Raw genomic sequence first — 18,546 nt, forward strand, 5'->3', positions numbered from 1 at the left:
TCCAACACCGTGTCCACTTCCCGGACTCCACCGAAAAGAGGCCATCACGGTAACTCACACGGTTGATTCATTTTAATTAAATTAAGGTTCAAGTTATCTATAACCGGACATTAACAAATTCCCATCTGCCCATAACCGCGCGCACTACTTTTGAAAGTTCAAAACCCTGCAGGGGAGTCCCAACTTAGCCCATGACAAGCTCTCACAGTCAACGAAGGAATAGACCTCCTCCCGAGACATTTCGATCAGACTCGGTATCCCGGTTCATCAAGACACTTTGACAAGTCAAAACCAATCCAGCAACACCGCCCGATTGTGCCGACAAATCCCGATAGGAGCTGCACATATCTCGTTCTCAGGGCACACTCAGATGAGCTCTCCATACAAATAAAACCAAACCTCGAGTTTCCCCGAGGGGGTGCTGCACAGGACTCTAGTTCGGACCAACACTCAGAGGAGCACTGGCCTGGGGGGGTTTAAATAAGATGACCCTCGGGCTCCGGAAACCCAAGGAAAAAGAGGCTAGGTGGCAAATGGTAAGACCAAGGTTGGGCATTGCTGGAAAAGCTTTAATCAAGGCGAACTATCAAGGGGTTCCCATTATAACCCAACCGCGTAAGGAACGCAAAATCCGGGAACATAACACCGATATGACGGAAACTAGGGCGGCAAGAGTGGAACAAAACACTAGGCGAGAGGCCGAGCCTTCCACCCTTTACCAAGTATATAGATGCATTAAGATAACATGGCAATATAATGATATCCCAACAAGTAAATAATGTTCCAACAAGGAACGGTCTCCAATCTTCACCTGCAACTAGCAACGCTATAAGAGGGGCTGAGCAAAGCGGTAACATAGCCAATCAACGGTTTGCTAGGACATGGTGGGTTAGAGGTTTGACATGGCAATTTGGGAGGCATGATAAGCAAGTGGTAGGCATCACAGCATAGGCATAGAAAAAGAGCGAGCATCTAGCAAAGCAAAGATAGTAGTGATTTCGAGGGTATGATCATCTTGCCTGCAAAGTTGTCAGAGTTGACTGGATCCTCGAAAGCAAACTCAACGGGCTCCTTGTTAGCGAACTCGTCTCCCGGCTCTACCCAAACAAGACAAACAAGCAACAAGGACACAATCAACCACGTGCAAGGATCAAACAATATGATGCAAGGATGGTATGCTATGCGGGATGCGATGCGGGATGCATATGCAAGATGTGACAGGAAAGCAGGAACCTGGCCTCAAATTGGAAATCCAAGTGTGCCACTGGAAAGATGAGATGAAATCGCTTGAAAACGACATAAAGAACGCCGGAATCGGAGTTACGGTTTGGAAATGGCAGGCGATTCAAATATGACCACGTTCTGCGATTTACAGCAAGTAGCCATCTAAATGCAACGAGATGAACATGCTACAGCATCCAAACATGGCATAAAAATACATGGCAGGGATGCATTCATGATGCTTAACAAAAGTCTAGCACTGAGCTACGGCCAAATCATCCATTAACAGGTTCAAACAAGCATGGCAAAAATGCATATGGTAAACAGATTTCAGACTTTGTGAAATTAACACTTGTCTGGAATTTCAGATCAGATAGCACTCTTCGGAGCAACAAAACTATATGCTACAGGACCTGAACATGGCAAAGTAAAACATGGCATGGAGCTACTCAAAGAGCTTAACAAAAGTCCCTTAGTGGCCTTGAGCCAAAAGGGATCAGAAAACACATTTGCAAGCATGTGAACATAGCAAAAGCATAATCAGTTTTCAGACTTAGTGAAAACTAGAGCATGCTGGAAACAGATATCAAGTAGGCATGTTTACGAGCTGGATGCACTCACTACAGAGAAAGTCATGGCAATCTAAGCATACACCCATCAATAATACACAAAATTCAAGCTATACATGGCAAGAACAATACCATAGCATGCACGGATCAACTACAACATCATCGGCAAAATCGCTAACAAGTAGACAATCTGCCCAGATTAACGAAGTAGCAAAAGTAGAGCTCGATTGACTCAAGCTAGGGTGCTCCATAATTTCAAACAAATACATAGATTGATAGAGCATTACAATATTAACAAAACATCCTTACTGATCATCCTCAAAAGAGGCACGGATCACTAGGAAACAAGATGAACATATGACCATATGAGATAAACAGGTCAAGGACTTAGTGGAAATGCTAAGTCCCTGAAATCAGCATTACCAAGTGCCTCACTTTGCAAGCTTGTGCTAGTCACCACACACATCACAAAAATACATGGGTTGCACCTCTGGAAAGATGGCAAAACCCTTAACAAAACATATGTAGAACTCATGGGCATATCATGCACACAATAATCATGGCAAAAATGACAAATATCTAAATGGAGCAGCAGATCTGACAATTATCTCAAGTAGCATTCTTCCAACAGCATTTCGGGCATCAAGATGAACTCAAATGAAAATGATGCAATGGAATGAAATGATGTGCTCTCTGAGACGAACATTTTGATATGCTATATGCCAAAAACGGAGCTACGGATGAGGAGTTATAACATGAGGAAAAACGTAAAAGTTAGGGTTTCGGGCGAGATTAGGTCAACCGAGATCTAGATCCAGATCCAACCAGCATGGATCCCGAGGTTCGTCGGGGAAGGAGCTCGCCGGAGACGATGGACGCAGCGGCCGGAGGAGGAGGACGGCGGCGTCGGGCGCCGGTGGCCGGGGCGACGACCCGGGCGGCGGAGCGGCGGACGAGGCGCGGTGACCCCGGGCGGCGATGGCGAGGCGGCGGAGCCGGCCGGCGAAGGGTGCCGGAGCTCGCTGAGCGAGGCGGCGGCGGTGGTCGTCGCGGTGGCGGCGGCAGTCGGCGGCGAGCTGCGAGGAGGCGGGGAGGCGCGGTAGGTGGCGGCGGAGGCGCGCGGGCCGGGAGGGCCCGATCCGGGCTCTCCGGGCCAGAGGAGAGAGAGGGACGGCGGGGACACCTGGCGCCCTCCTATCGGTGTGGGACGATGGCGGGGTTTGTCCGGCGGACGACGGTCATGTCCGGCCGGCGGCGGAGCGGATTTTTAGGGTTTGGGGGAGAAGAGACCCGGGATTTGAGGAGGGGGGTTCTATTTATAGGCATAGGAGGAGCTAGGAGAGTCCAAATGAGGTGTGGTTTTCGGCCACGCGATCGTGATCGAATGCTCTAGATGATGGAGAGGGTATTGGTGGGTTTTGGGCCAACTTGGAGGGGTGTTGGGCTGCAACACACACGAGGCCTTTTTGGTCCCTCAGTTAACCGTTGGAGTATCAAACGAAGTCCAAATGGTACGAAACTTGACAGGCGGTCTACCGGTAGTAAACCAAGGCCGCTTGGCAAGTCTCGGTCAATCCAGAAATGTTTAATCCCCACACACAAAAGAAAGGTAGACTTGACCACCGGAGGAGAACGAAGCGCCGGAATGCAAAACGGACAACGGGGAAAAAGCTCGAATGCATAAGATGAACACGTATGCAAATGCAATGCACAAGATGACATGATATGAGATGCATGACAACGACAACAACACACAGAGACAAAAAACCCGAACCCGAGAAAATAAAATAACTTAACGCCGGAAACGGCAAGAGTTGGAGTACATATAGGGTAAATCACATCCGGGGTGTTACAACACTCCACCACTACGAAAGGATCTCGTCCCGAGATCTAGGACTGAAAGAACGCCGGGTACTCAGAACGGAGGTGATCCTCGCGTTCCCAGGTAGCTTCACGGTCGGAATGGTGTGACCACTTGACTTTGAGGAATTTGATTGACTTGTTGCGAGTCTTGCGTTCAGTCTCTTCAAGAATAGAAACTGGGTGCTCACGATAGGAGAGATCTTCTTGGAGCTCAATGTCCTCGAAGTTGAAGGTGTGGTCAGGAGTCTTGAAGCACTTTCGAAGCTGAGAGACATGGAACACGTCATGAACATTTGCAAAGTTTGAAGGAAGCTCGAGTTGATAGGCGAGATCGCCTCTCTTGCTGACAATCTTGAAAGGTCCCACATATCTAGGGGCAAGCTTCCCTTTGATACCGAAGCGACGAGTACCTTTCATTGGAGAGACGCGGAGGTAAACATGATCTCCAATCTCGAAGGCTAAATCACGGTGCTTACTATCATAGTAGCTCTTCTGGCAGGATTGGGCTGCTTTGAGATTATCTCGAATGACTTTGCACATTTCCTCTGCCTCTATGATTAAGTCATTTCCGAGAAGCTGACGTTCACCGGTTTCGGACCAGTTGAGAGGGGTACGACACTTCCTGCCATACAGAATTTCAAATGGGGCCTTGCCCGAACTTGCTTGAAAACTGTTGTTGTAGGAGAATTCAACATAAGGAAGACAATCCTCCCACTTCATGCCGAAGGAGATCACACAAGCCCTGAGCATATCTTCAAGAATCTGGTTGACACGCTCGACTTGACCGCTAGTTTGAGGATGGAAAGCTGTGCTGAAGCGGATGTTAGTGCCCATGGCCTTCTGAAAAGAATCCCAAAACTTGGAGGTAAAGATGCCGCCACGGTTTGAAGAGATCACTTGTGGAATACCGTGCAGAGAGACAATCCGAGAGGTATAGAGTTCCGCCAATTGAGCTGCAGTGATTGACTCTTTGATAGGCAGAAAATGAGCCACTTTGGTGAGTTTGTCGATGACAACGAATATAGCATCATTGCCACGCTTGGACTTTGGAAACCCAGTCACGAAGTCCATCTCAATGTGGTCAAACTTCCATTCTGGAATGGCAAGAGGTTGGAGGAGACCAGCTGGCCTTTGGTGTTCTGCCTTCACTCTTCTGCAGACATCACACTCATTCACGAATTGAGCAATCTCGCGCTTCATTCGAGTCCACCAATAAGCCTGCTTGAGGTCCTGATACATCTTCGTGCTCCCAGGGTGGATGGAGAGGAGAGAATTGTGAGCCTCATTCATGATCACTTTACGAAGTTCACCTTTAGGCACAACAATATGATCCTCGAAGAAGAGAGTGTCCTTGTCATCAAGGCGGTAGCACTTGTACTTGGGTTGACTCTTGGCAATCCCAATCTTCACCTTTTTCACCATAGCATCAAGAAGCTGGGCTTGGCGAATCTGGTCTTCTAAGGTAGGAGAGACTTGAAGGTTGGCAAGGAAACCTTGAGGAACAACTTGCGGATTAAGTTTGCGGAAAGCTTCACAAAGCTCGGGTTGATAAGGCTTGAGAATCAGACTGTTGCAGTAAGCCTTCCTGCTCAATGCGTCAGCAATCACATTGGCCTTGCCTGGAGTATACTCGATACTCGGATTATACTCTTGAATCATTTCGACCCATCAAGTCTGCCTGAGGTTGAGATTAGGCTGAGTTAAGATGTACTTGAGACTCTTGTGGTCAGTGAAGATGTCCACTTTTCTTCCCAATAAGAGATGTCTCCAAGTCAAAAGAGCATGCACAACTGCCGCCAACTCGAGATCATGAGTGGGGTAGTTCTTCTCATTGGGCTTCAATTGGCGAGAGGTATAAGCAACAACTTTCTTCTCTTGCATCAACACTGCGCCAAGACCTTGGAGAGAGGCATCACAAAAGACCTCGTATGGCTTGGATTCATCAGGCGGAGTCAGAACTGGAGCAGTGATCAATTTATCTTTCAAAGTGTTGAAAGCAATGTCACACTCCGGAGACCAAACATACTTGACGTGCTTCTGGAGAAGATTTGAGAGAGGCTTCGCGATCTTAGAAAAGTTTTCAACGAATCTTCGACAGTAGCTTGCGAGACCGAGGAAGCTACGGAGTTGCTTCACGTTCTGAGGTGGTTCCCAATTCACAATTGCAGACACCTTCTCAGGATTCACCGCAATGCCCTTGGCAGAAATGATATGACCAAGATAAAGAACCTCATCGAGCCAAAATTCGCACTTGGAGAACTTGGCGTAGAACTGGTGTTCCCTCAACTTGTCGAGTACCAAACGCAAGTGCTTGGCATGATCTTCCTTGTTCTTCGAGAAAACCAGAATGTCGTCGAGATAGACCAAAACGAAGTCATTGGTGTAGGCGTTGAAGATGAAGTTCATCATGCGAGAGAACATCGAGGAGCATTGACGAGGCCAAAAGACATGACAGTGTATTCATATGAACCATAGCTTGTTCTGAAAGCCGTCTTGGGAATATCTTGCTCACGGATTCGAATCTGATGATAACCCATACGGAGATCAAGCTTGGAGAATACTTGGGCACCTTTGAGTTGTTCGAACAGCTCGTTGATGTTGGGAAGTGGGTATTTGTTCTTGATGGTCTTCTTGTTCAATGGACGGTAATCAACACAAAGCCAGTCCGTTCCATCCTTCTTCTTCACAAAAAGAACACCACAACCCCACGGAGAAGAACTAGGCCGGATGAGACCCATTCTCTCTTGAATATCGAGTTGCCTCTTCAGCTCCTTCAACTCTTCAGGTCCGAGCTTGTAAGGACGCTTTCACACAGGTTCCGTGCCGGGCTCAAGATCAATGACGAATTCAACTGGCCGGTGCGGAGGCATTCCTGGAAGCTCTTCTGGAAAGACGTCTTGATATTCGCAAACGACTGGAGTTTGAGAGATGGCATCCAATTCACCCTTCTCATTGAGAGAAAACAGACGGATGGTATTATCACGAGCGGCAAAGACAATTACTTCCTCAGACGAATGAGTCAATTGAATCTGCCTGGCTGCACAATCAAGCTGAGCCTTGTGCTTAGAAAGCCAATCCATTCCGAGAATAAGATCAATATCCGAGTTACCAAGGATCATTGGAGAAGCCAGAAACTTGAAATCACCCATCGAGATAGAAATATCCGGAACCTCGTAGTTAGCGAGCAAACATCTACTCGGAGAGACAACTGCTAACGGTTTATGCATGACTTGAGAAAACCAACCATGCTTAGATGCAAAAGGTCTCGATATGAAACAATGTGATGCACCAGTGTCAAAAAGAACTTTCGCGGGAACATCGTTAACAGGAAGGTTACCCATGATGACATCTGATGAATCCTCTGCCTGAGCTACATTCACCATATTGACTTTGGCGTACTTGGGGTTATGCTTGACCACAGCTGTACTTGCCGATCTAACAGGAGGAGGAGGAGGAAGACGCCTCTGATTGAAGCATTTGTTGGCATAGTGACCCTTCTGTTGGCACTTGTTGCACGTGACCTCTGAAAGCGGACGGTGATACGGAGCACTCGATCTTGGAGCTTGAGACGAAGTCTTGTTCTGAAAGCCAGGGTTGGGTGGGTGGGAAGATCCACTGCCACCTTTGCTCTTCTGCTGATACGGCTGACGGAACCGATGAGGAGGAAGCCAATACTTCTGCTGCTTGGCCACTTGAGTAGAGGAAGAAGGAGTAGCATCTCTGACTCGCTTCTTGGAAGCATCACACCTTAGTTGAGCAGCCTCTTGCTTCAATGCCATGTTGTAGAACTCATCGTACCTCAAGGGCTCAAAGAGAACAAGAGCTAGCTAGATTTCTTCTCTAAGACCACCCCTGAACTGGTATATCATGCTCTTCTCGTCAAGGACATCCTGCTTAGCAAAGCGGGCGAGCTTCTGAAATAACTTGTTGTAGTCATAGACAGACAAAGAGCCTTGCTTCAAGTTGCGGAATTCCTCACGCTTGCTTTCAACCACGCTCTGAGGGATATGGTGAGCTCTCAAATCTTGACGGAATTCATCCCAAGTGATAACACGTCCACCTCTAGAATCCTTGTACTGCTGAAACCATTCTGCAGCTTGATCTTTGAGTTGGAAGGAAGCGAACTTGACAAAGTCCTCAGGCCTGACATTACTGCACTCGAAATGCTTGCACAGATCCACAAGCCAATCGTCAGCATCAGTTGCCTCAACACAATTGCTGAAAGTCTTTGGCCCGTTAGCAAGGAACTAGTTGAGTGTAGCAAAGTGATTCTGATTGTTGCCTTGGTTCCCTTGGTTGCCTTGATTGCGCTCTTGGAGAATTTGCATGATCAACTGTGTGTTTGCATTGGTTGCGGCCATCACAGCTTGCCATCCCTCCGGAGGAGGTGGAGGTGGTGGCGGATCTTGATTCTGATTCTGATTGGTGCTCTTAGCGGGAGCCATCCTGAAGAGGTTGACCACCGTTAGCACATAGACAGATAAATGAAGCTGAATCCAACGGAATGAAAATTGCAACATATAGTCTTCACATCCAAACAAAATGAACGAATGCATTCCTCTTGAAATGGTCACATATCCATAAATTGAGAAGCCACTTAGAATTTAGGTAGAGAAATAAATCAACAAGGTACGGATCAAGAATGAATACTCGGTAAGAAATCCCAATCTCAAACCAAATATCCGTGGAAGAAGAACTAGAGCTACGAGAATTCCCACCTATGAAACTCCCGAACCTTTCCAGTTATGCAATCAGGTGTTGGGGATACAGGGGAAGCATAATATCTCACCCAAACTAGCAAATCCTACATCCAGCTGTATCCATCCTTCAACACATAACCGAGAAAAACTTCGGAAACCATCTACCTCAACCTTTGAAAAGCATTCGTTATACAAGTTATGGCGATACTCCCGAACTCCCGCCCCATTACAGGGTGGCGTCGAGGTTATCTCACCAACGAACTGCATAAAAGAGATTTTCGATGTCAGCATACTAAACTCAGGTATTCCAGAACTGCAATGATAAAATTGTGACGACAACACCTCAGAGCTCAACTCCCCGGGACACTTCCACAAAACCCCTGACAGGAGGCACCAAGACAATGTTCTCGTCATAAAACCATCGGAACGATTCCAAGATACCCGCGTGCTCCTAAATTTTTTTTAGTGAAATTTGAGAAGAGAAGAGTCAAAACTCTACGTCAGGATGCCATACCAGAGCGATGAGGAGACTGGGAAGTAAAAAGAATTCCTAAACTCTCCAATATATAATTCCTAGATGACTCAAAACATTTTTCTAGACACAACTCAGCTGCTAAAAACGATCAAGCAATGGGGCTCCTAAGGTCGGGGAAGGCTCTGATACCAACTTGTAACACCCTCGATGCGACTATATCTCCCACGTGTCGAGGCACGATTTAGAGGCATAATCGCATTGAAGGCATATGTCGCAAGTTAGGCAATCTTCACAACATCCCATGTAATATATAGATAATAAAAGGGGAGATAACATAGTTGGCTTACACTCGCCACGTCAATCAAGTACATAAATAGCATTACATCATCCAAACACTCATGGCCCGACTACGGCGCCAAAATAAAAGATAACCCAACATGCGACAAGGTCCCGATCACCCCCAACTGGGCACCACTATTGATCATCAGGAAAGTAAACATAGTATCATTGAGAATCCTCGTCCAACTCCCACTTGAGCTCGAGCGTGTCACCTGGAGCGGAATCATCAGGCCCTGCATCTGGTGTAATAGTAAACTGTGAGCCACAGGGACTCAGCAATCTCGCACCATCGCGATCAAGACTATTTAAGCTTAAAGGTAAGGCGAGGTAAAAATATATGTGGAGCTGCAGCAAGCGTCTAGCATATATGGTGGCTATCCTGTTCACAAAAGAGAGCGAGAAGAGGAGGCAAAGCGCGAGCGAGAAACTAGAGAGCAACCTGCGCAAGCATTACTCCAACACCGTGTCCACTTCCCGGACTCCGCCGAAAAGAGGCCATCACGGTAATTCACACGGTTGATTCATTTTAATTAAATTAAGGTTCAAGTTATCTACAACCGGACATTAACAAATTCCCATCTGCCCATAACCGCGGGCACGGCTTTTGAAAGTTCAAAACAGTCCCAACTTAGCCCATGACAAGCTCCCACGGTCAACGAAGGAATAGACCTCCTCCCGAGACATTCCGATCAGACTCGGTATCCCGGTTCATCAAGACACTTCGACAAGTCAAAACCAATCCAGCAACACCGCCCGAATGTGCCGACAAATCCCGATAGGAGCTGCACATATCTCGTTCTCAGGGCACACTTAGATGAGCTCTCCATACAACTAAAACCAAACCTCGAGTTTCCCCGATGGGGTGCTGCACAGGACTCTTGTTCGGACCAACACTCAGAGGAGCACTGGCCTGGGGGGGGTTAAATAAGATGACCCTCGGGCTCCGGAAACCCAAGGAAAAAGAGGCTAGGTGGCAAATGGTAAGACCAAGGTTGGGCATTGCTGGAAAAGCTTTAATCAAGGCGAACTATCAAGGGGTTCCCATTATAACCCAACCGCGTAAGGAACGCAAAATCCGGGAACATAACACCGATATGACGGAAACTAGGGCGGCAAGAGTGGAACAAAACACTAGGCGAGAGGCCGATCCTTCCACCCTTTACCAAGTATATAGATGCATTAAGATAACATGGCAATATAATGATATCCCAACAAGTAAATAATGTTCCAACAAGGAACGGTCTCCAATCTTCACCTGCAACTAGCAACGCTATAAGAGGGGCTGAGCAAAGCGATAACATAGCCAATCAACGGTTTGCTAGGACATGGTGGGTTAGAGGTTTGACATGGCAATTTGGGAGGCATGATAAGCAAGTGGTAGGCATCGTAGCATAGGCATAGCAAAAGAGCGAGCATCTAGCAAAGCAAAGATAGTAGTGATTTCGAGGGTATGATCATCTTGCCTGCAAAGTTGTTAGAGTTGACTGGATCCTCGAAAGCAAACTCAACGGGCTCCTCGTTAGCGAACTCTTCTCCCGGCTCTACCCAAACAAGACAAACAAGCAACAAGGACACAATCAACCACGTGCAAGGATCGAACAATATGATGCAAGGATGGTATGCTATGCGGGATGCGATGCGGGATGCATATGCAAGATGTGATAGGGAAAGCAGGAACCTGGCCTCAACTTGGAAATCCAAGTGTGCCACTGGAAAGATGAGATGAAATCGCTTGAAAACGATATAAAGAACGCCGGAATCGGAGTTACGGTTTGGAAATGGCAAGCGATTCAAATATGACCACGTTCTGCGATTTACAGCAAGTAGCCATCTAAATGCAACGAGATGAACATGCTACAGGATCCAAACATGGCATAAAAATACATGGCAGGGATGCATTCATGATGCTTAACAAAAGTCTAGCACTGAGCTACGGCCAAATCATCCATTAACAGGTTCAAACAAGCATGGCAAAAATGCATATGGTAAACAGATTTCAGACTTTGTGAAATTAACACTTGTCTGGAATTTCAGATCAGATAGCACTCTTCGGAGCAACAAAACTATATGCTACAGGACCTGAACATGGCAAAGTAAAACATGGCATGGAGCTACTCAAAGATCTTAACAAAAGTCCCATAGTGGCCTTGAGCCAAAAGGGATCAGAAAACACATTTGCCAGCATGTGAACATAGCAAAAGCATAATTAGTTTTCAGACTTGGTGAAAACTAGAGCATGCTGAAAACAGATATCAAGTAGGCATGTTTACGATCTCGATGCACTCACTACAGAGCAACTCATTGCAATCTAAGCATACACCCATCAAGAATACACAAAATGCAAGCTAGACATGTCAAGAACAATACCATAGCATGCACGGATCAACTACAACATCATCGGCAAAATCACTAACAAGTAGACAATCTGCCCAGATTCACGAAGTAGCAAAAGTAGAGCTTGATTGACTCAAGCTAGGGTGGTCCATAATTGCAAAAAAAGACATGAATGGATAGAGCACTACAAGATCAACAAAACATCCTTACTGATCATCCTCAAAAGAGGCACGGATCACTAGGAAACAACATGAACATATGACCATATGAGATAAACAGGTCAAGGACTTAGTGGAAATGCTAAGTCCCTGAAATCAGCATTACCAAGTGCCTCACTTTGCAAGATTGTGCTAGTCACCACACACATCACAAAAATACATGGGTTGCACCTCTGGAAAGATGGCAAAACCCTTAACAAAACATATGTAGAACTCATGGGCACATCATGCACACAATAATCATGGCAAAAATGACAAATATCTAAATGGAGCAGCAGATCTGACAATTATCTCAAGTAGCATTCTTCCAACAGCATTTCGGGCATCAAGATGAACTCAAATGAAAATGATGCAATGGAATGAAATGATGTGCTCTCTGAGACGAACATTTTGATATGCTATATGCCAAAAACAGAGCTACGGATGAGGAGTTATCGCATGAGGAAAACGTAAAAAGTTAGGGTTTCGGGTGAGATTAGGTCAACCGAGATCTAGATCCAGATCCAGCCGGCGCGGATCCTGAGGTTCGTCGGGGAAGGAGCTCGCCGAGACGATGGACGCAGCGGCTGGAGCAGGAGGACGGCGGCGTCGGGTGCCGGTGGCCGGGGCGACGACCCGGGCGGCGGAGCGGCGGACGAGGCGCGGCAACCCCGGGCGGCGATGGCGAGGCGGCGGAGCCGGCCGGCGAAGGGCGCCGGAGCTCGCCGAGTGAGGCGGCGGTGGTGGTCGTCGCGGTGGCGGCGGTAGTCGGTGGCGAGCCGCGAGGAGGCGGGGAGGCGCGGTAGGTGGCGGCAGAGGCGCGCGGGCCGGGAGGGCCCGATCCGGGCTCTCTGTGCCGGAGGAGAGAGAGGGACGGCGGGGACACCTGGCGCCCTCCTATTGGTGCAGGACGATGGCGGGGTTTGTCCGGCGGACGACGGACATGTCCGGCCGGCGGCGGAGCGGATTTTTAGGGTTTGGGGGAGAAGAGACCCGGGATTTGAGGAGGGGGTTCTATTTATAGGCATAGGAGGAGTTAGGAGAGTCCAAATGAGGTGCGGTTTTCGGCCACACGATCGTGATCGAACGCTCTAGATGATGGAGAGGGTTTTGGTGGGTTTTGGGCCAACTTGGAGGGGTGTTGGGCTGCAACACACACGAGGCCTTTTCGGTCCCTCGGTTAACCGTTGGAGTATCAAACGAAGTCCAAATGGTACGAAACTTGACAGGCGGTCTACCGGTAGTAAACCAAGGCCGCTTGGCAAGTCTCGGTCCAATCCGGAAATGTTTAATCCCCACACACGAAAGAAAGGTAGACTTGACCACCGGAGGAGAACGAAGCGCCGGAATGCAAAACGGACAACGGGGAAAAAGCTCGAATGCATGAGATGAACACGTATGCAAATGCAATGCACAAGATGACATGATATGAGATGCATGACAACGACAAAAACACACGGAGACAAAAAACCCGAACCCGAGAAAATAAAATAACTTAACGCCGGAAACGGCAAGAGTTGGAGTACATATAGGGTAAATCACATCCGGGGTGTTACATCGAACCCAAGTCGGAAAAATGCGTCTTCATAGGATACCCTAAAGAAACTGTTGGGTATACCTTCTACCTCAGATCCAAAGGCAAAATCTTTGTTGCCAATAATGGGTCCTTTCTAGAGAACGAGTTTCTCTCGAAAGAAATAAGTGGGAGGAAGGTAGAACTTGATGAAGTATTACCTCTTGAACCGGTAAGTGGCGCAGCTCAAGAAAATGTTCCTGAGGTGCCTGCACTGACTAGAGAGGAAGTTGTTGATGATGATCATGAAACTTCAGATCAAGTTGCTATTAAACTTCGTAGGTCCACAAGGACACGTTCCGCACCAGAGTGGTACGGCAACCCTGTCTTGGAAATCATGTTGTTACACAACGGTGAACCTTCGAACTATGAAGAAGCGATGGCGGGCCCAGATTCCGACAAATGGCTGGAAGACATGAAATCCGAGATAGGATGCATGTATGAAAACGAAGTATGGACTTTGACTGACTTGCCCGTTGATCGGCGAGCCATAGAAAATAAATGGATCTTTAAGAAGAAGACAGACGCGGATGGTAATGTGACCATCTATAAAGCTCGACTTGTTGCTAAGGGTTATCGACAAGTTCAAGGGGTTGACTACGATGAGACTTTCTCACCCGTAGCGAAGCTGAAGTCCGTCCGAATCATGTTAGCAATTGCCGCATTATATGATTATGAGATATGGCAAATGGACGTCAAAACGGCATTCCTTAATGGTTTCCTTAAGGAAGAATTGTATATGATGCAGCCGGAAGGTTTTGTTGATCCTAAGAATGCTGACAAGGTGTGCAAGCTCCAACGCTTGATTTATGGGCTGGTGCAAGCATCTCGGAGTTGGAACATTCGCTTTGATGAGATGATCAAAGCGTTTGGGTTTATGCAGACTTATGGAGAAGTCTGCATTTACAAGAAAGTGAGTGGGAGCTCTGTAGCATTTCTCATATTGTATGTGGATGACATACTGTTGATGGGAAATGATATAGAATTCTTGGAAAGTATAAAGGCCTATTTGAACAAGTGTTTTTCAATGAAGGACCTTGGAGAAGCTGCTTATATATTAGGCATCAAGATCTATAGAGATAGATCGAGACGCCTCATCGGTATTTCACAAAGTACGTACCTTGACAAGATATTGAAGAAGTTCAATATGGATCATTCCAAGAAGGGGTTCTTGCCTGTATTGCAAGGTGTGAGATTGAGCATGGCTCAATGCCCGACCACGGCAGAAGATAGAGAAAAGATGAGTGTCGTACCCTAAGCCTCGGCCATAGGGTCTATCATGTATGTTATGCTGTGTACCAGACCTGATGTAAACCTTGCCGTGAGTTTGGTAGGAAGGTACCAAAGTAATCCCCGCATGGAACACTGGACAACACTCAAGAATATCCTGAAGTACCTGAAAAGGACCAAGGAAATGTTTCTCATTTATGGAGGTGACAAAGAGCTCGTCGTAAAGGGTTACGTCGATGCTAGCTTCGACACAGATCTGGATGACTCTAAGTCACCAACCGGATACGTGTATATTTTGAATGGTGGGGCAGTAAGCTGGTGCAGTTGCAAGCAAAGCGTTGTGGCGGGATCTACATGTGAAGCGGAGTACATGGCAGCCTCGGAGGCAGCACACGAAGCAGTCTGGGTGAAAGAGTTCATTACTGACCTAGGAGTCATACCCAATGCGTCGGGCCCGATGACTCTCTTCTGTGACAACACTGGAGCTATTGCCCTTGCCAAGGAGCCCAGGTTTCACAGGAAGACCAGGCATATCAAGCGACGCTTCAACTCCATTCGTGAAAGTGTTCAAAATGGAGACATAGAGATTTGTAAAGTACATACGGACCTGAATGTAGCAGATCCGTTGACTAAACCTCTCCCTAGAGCAAAACATGATCAACACCAGAATTCCATGGGTGTTCGATTCATCACAATGTAACTAGATGATTGACTCTAGTGCAAGTGGGAGACTGTTGGAAATATGCCCTAGAGGCAATAATAAAATGATTATTATATTTCCTTGTTCATGATAATTGTCTATTATTCATGCTATAATTGTATTATCCGGAAATCGTAATACATGTGTGAATACATAGACCACAATGTGTCCCTAGTGAGCCTCTAGTTGAGTAGCTCGTTGATCAATAGATAGTCATGGTTTCCTGGCTATGGACATGGGGATGTCATTGATAACGGGATCACATCATTAGGAGAATGATGTGATGGGCAAGACCCAAACCTAAGCATAGCACAAAGATCGTGTAGTTCGTTTGCTGTAGCTTTTCTGAATGTCAAGTATCATTTCCTTAGACCATGAGATTGTGCAACTCCCGGATACCGTAAGAGTGCTTTGGGTGTGCCAAACGTCACAACGTAACTGGGTGACTATAAAGGTACATTACAGGTGTCTCCGAAAGTGTCTATTGGGTTGGCACGAATCGAGACTGGGATTTGTCACTCCGTATGACGGAGAGGTATCTCTGGGCCCACTCGGTAATGCATCATCATAATGAGCTCAATGTGATCAAGTGGTTGATCACGGGATCATGCATTACGGTACGAGTAAAGTGACTTGCCAGTAACGAGACTGAACAAGGTATTGGGATACCGACGATCGAGTCTCGGGCAAGTAACGTAGCGATTGACAAAGGGAATTGAATACGGGATTGATTAAGTCCTCGACATCGTGGTTCACCCGATGAGATCATCGAGGAGCATGTGGGAGCCAACATGGGTATCCAGATCCCGCTGTTGGTTATTGACCGGAGAGTCGTCTCGGTCATGTCTGCTTGTCTCCCGAACCCGTAGGGTCTACACACTTAAGGTTCGGTGATGCTAGGGTTATAGAGATATTAGTATGCAGCAACCCGAAAGTTGTTCGGAGTCCCGGATGAGATCCCGGACGTCACAAGGAGTTCCGGAATGGTCCGGAGGTGAAGAATTATATATAGGAAGTGTAGTTTCGGCCATCGGGAAAGATTCGGGGTCACCGGTATTGTACCGGGACCACCGGATGGGTCCCGGGGGTCCACCGGGTGGGGCCACCCATCCTGGAGGACCGCATGGGCTGAAGTGGGAAGGGGAATCAGTCCATAGTGGGCTGGTGCCCCCCCCCCTTGGGCCCCCCTGCGCCTAGGGTTGGAAACCCTAGGGTGGGGGCGCCTCCACTTGCCTTGGGGGGCACTCCACCCCCCTTGGCCGCCCCCCCCAAGGAGATCCCATCTCCTAGAGCCGGCGCCCCCCCAGGGGGCCTATATAAAGGGGGAGGCAGGGCAGCCGCACCACAAGTCCTGGCGCCTCCCTCTCCCCTGCTACACCTCTCCCTCTCGCAGAAGCTCGGCGAAGCCCTGCTGCGATCACTGCTGCATCCACCACCACGCCGTCGTGCTGCTGGATCTTCATCAACCTCTCTTTCCCCCTTGCTAGATCAAGAAGGAGGAGACGTCATTCGCTCCGTACGTGTGTTGAACGCGGAGGTGTCATCCGTTCGGCACTTGGTCATCGGTGATTTGGATCATGGCGAGTACGACTCCATCATCCCCATTCTCTTGAACGCTTCCGCTCGCGATCTACAAGGGTATGTAGATGCACTATCCCCTCATTGCTAGTTGACTCCATAGATTGATCTTGGTGAAACGTAGGAATTTTTTTTGTTTTCTGCATTGTTCCCCAACACTGGGCATCCAAGAGAGAATTCACATCAGCATACAAACTGTCATAGTTCTCCTATAGTTTCTTCTCCTCCTCCTCTTTCTTTGAAGGCTCTGCCTTCAAGTTACAAACTATAGTTTCTAGCTTAGCAATCTTCATTTCAAGATATTGCTTCTGCTCCTTTTGATTGGTTAACTCCACGCCCCTCTGCTGCTGGGCATCCAAAAGAGCATTCACATCAGCATACAAACTGTCATAGTTCTCCTGTAGTTTCTTCTTCTCTTCTGTCAGGTTGTGAATTGCAAAGGAACTCTCTAGATTGTCATCGGTCCTAGCTGACTTAATCTCCTCATACATATCCCATAGCTTGGCCAATGCCTTCTCCATTGAGTCTGGCCATTCAAAATCAATCCACTGAACTACTCCATAGTTTATGCCTTCCTGTATTATAAACAACAGAAGAATAAATAATTGTCTAAGACCATCAAACCAACAGGTTCAGGTATCTAATATGTGCACTGTTAAAAAGACAAATAAACTAGTCACTAAGCACTGACAGGTTCCATACCATACAACAGACAAATTAGCAATGCCCACTGGTAAACAAGTCATTAAGCACTGACCATAATAAACAATGACTGCCATCCACTAATGAGAACACACTCCAACACAGTGGCTAAAGCAAATTAAACAAAGACAAAGCACTTAACCAAGCTTAACAACTTGAAGGCAAAGCACTGACCACAATAAACAACTTGAAGGCAAATTAACAACTTGATAAACAAAGGAGTAAGAACTGACCATAATAAACAATGTGTACAGTCCACTAATGACAAGGCATGTCAGAACAAGCTAAACAAAGACCAAGCTAAAAAAATCTTAACAACTTGATAAACAAAGCATTAAGCAAACAGCTTCCTTTACACAGGATGTGAATCATACCTTCTTAGCACATCCAAGAAACCTCCTGCCCATGTGCATCCCTTCAAATGCTACAAAGCGCTCGGCCGGCTCACCGTGTTCACACAAGACATTCACATCTGCGTCAGTGCCATTGAAATTCGGATCATGCATCGTAGCTGGAAGCTGTGGGAGCAAGCAAAGAGAAGGCTAGGTTCAGATCAAGCTCAGTGACAAAATCCCCAATTTACTAACCCTAACCCTAGCTCTAGATATCTAACCAACTGACCTTGATGATGCCATCGCAGGAGGAGGAGATGTTCAGGACTGAATCCTCACTGGTCTCGTCGCTCCACGACACCATGGCACCGGGGAGTAGCAGAACGGCGGTCGGTGGTGTGGCGGCGCCGGGGAGGAAGAATAGAGTAAGGAGAGGGCGAGGCAGAGGCGAGAGTGTGAGCAGAGAGCTGGATCGATCCAGTTTTTACCCACACGGCGGAGCAGTAGCGGCCGCCACGTCGTTGCCATTGTAGCACCGTCAGACGGCGTGAGCTCGCGGCCGTGACGCCACGTAGACGAAACAGGGCCTCACCTGTCATAATAGAGGTTAAACTGCCTGAACAGATGGTTAGGTGTTTTCTGCAAATGATTAGGCGCGAAATCAGTGTTTTCTGGCACAAAAACGTAGAAGAGTCTTTTCTGCAACCCTAGGCTTCAATGTGGTGGTTTTTTG

General features: G+C 47.4%; 1 protein-coding gene across 1 annotated transcript; it reads right to left on the reverse strand.

Moving 5' to 3' along the window:
* Positions 1 to 16,988: 16,988 nt before the first annotated feature.
* Positions 16,989 to 18,177, reverse strand: LOC147965941 (uncharacterized). Its single transcript, XM_087530662.1, has 3 exons — positions 18,103 to 18,177; positions 17,856 to 17,999; positions 16,989 to 17,354 (listed from the first exon to the last, which is right to left on the reverse strand). Exons 1-3 carry the CDS (start codon positions 18,175 to 18,177, stop codon positions 16,989 to 16,991), a joined length of 585 nt encoding a protein of 194 aa, XP_087386788.1.
* Between the last annotated feature and the right edge of the window lie 369 nt (positions 18,178 to 18,546).

Source organism: Triticum urartu, chromosome 6A (genome assembly GCF_056163025.1).
Source record: "Triticum urartu cultivar PI428250 chromosome 6A, HENAU_Tu73, whole genome shotgun sequence".
Classification (NCBI taxonomy): Eukaryota; Viridiplantae; Streptophyta; class Magnoliopsida; order Poales; family Poaceae; genus Triticum; species Triticum urartu.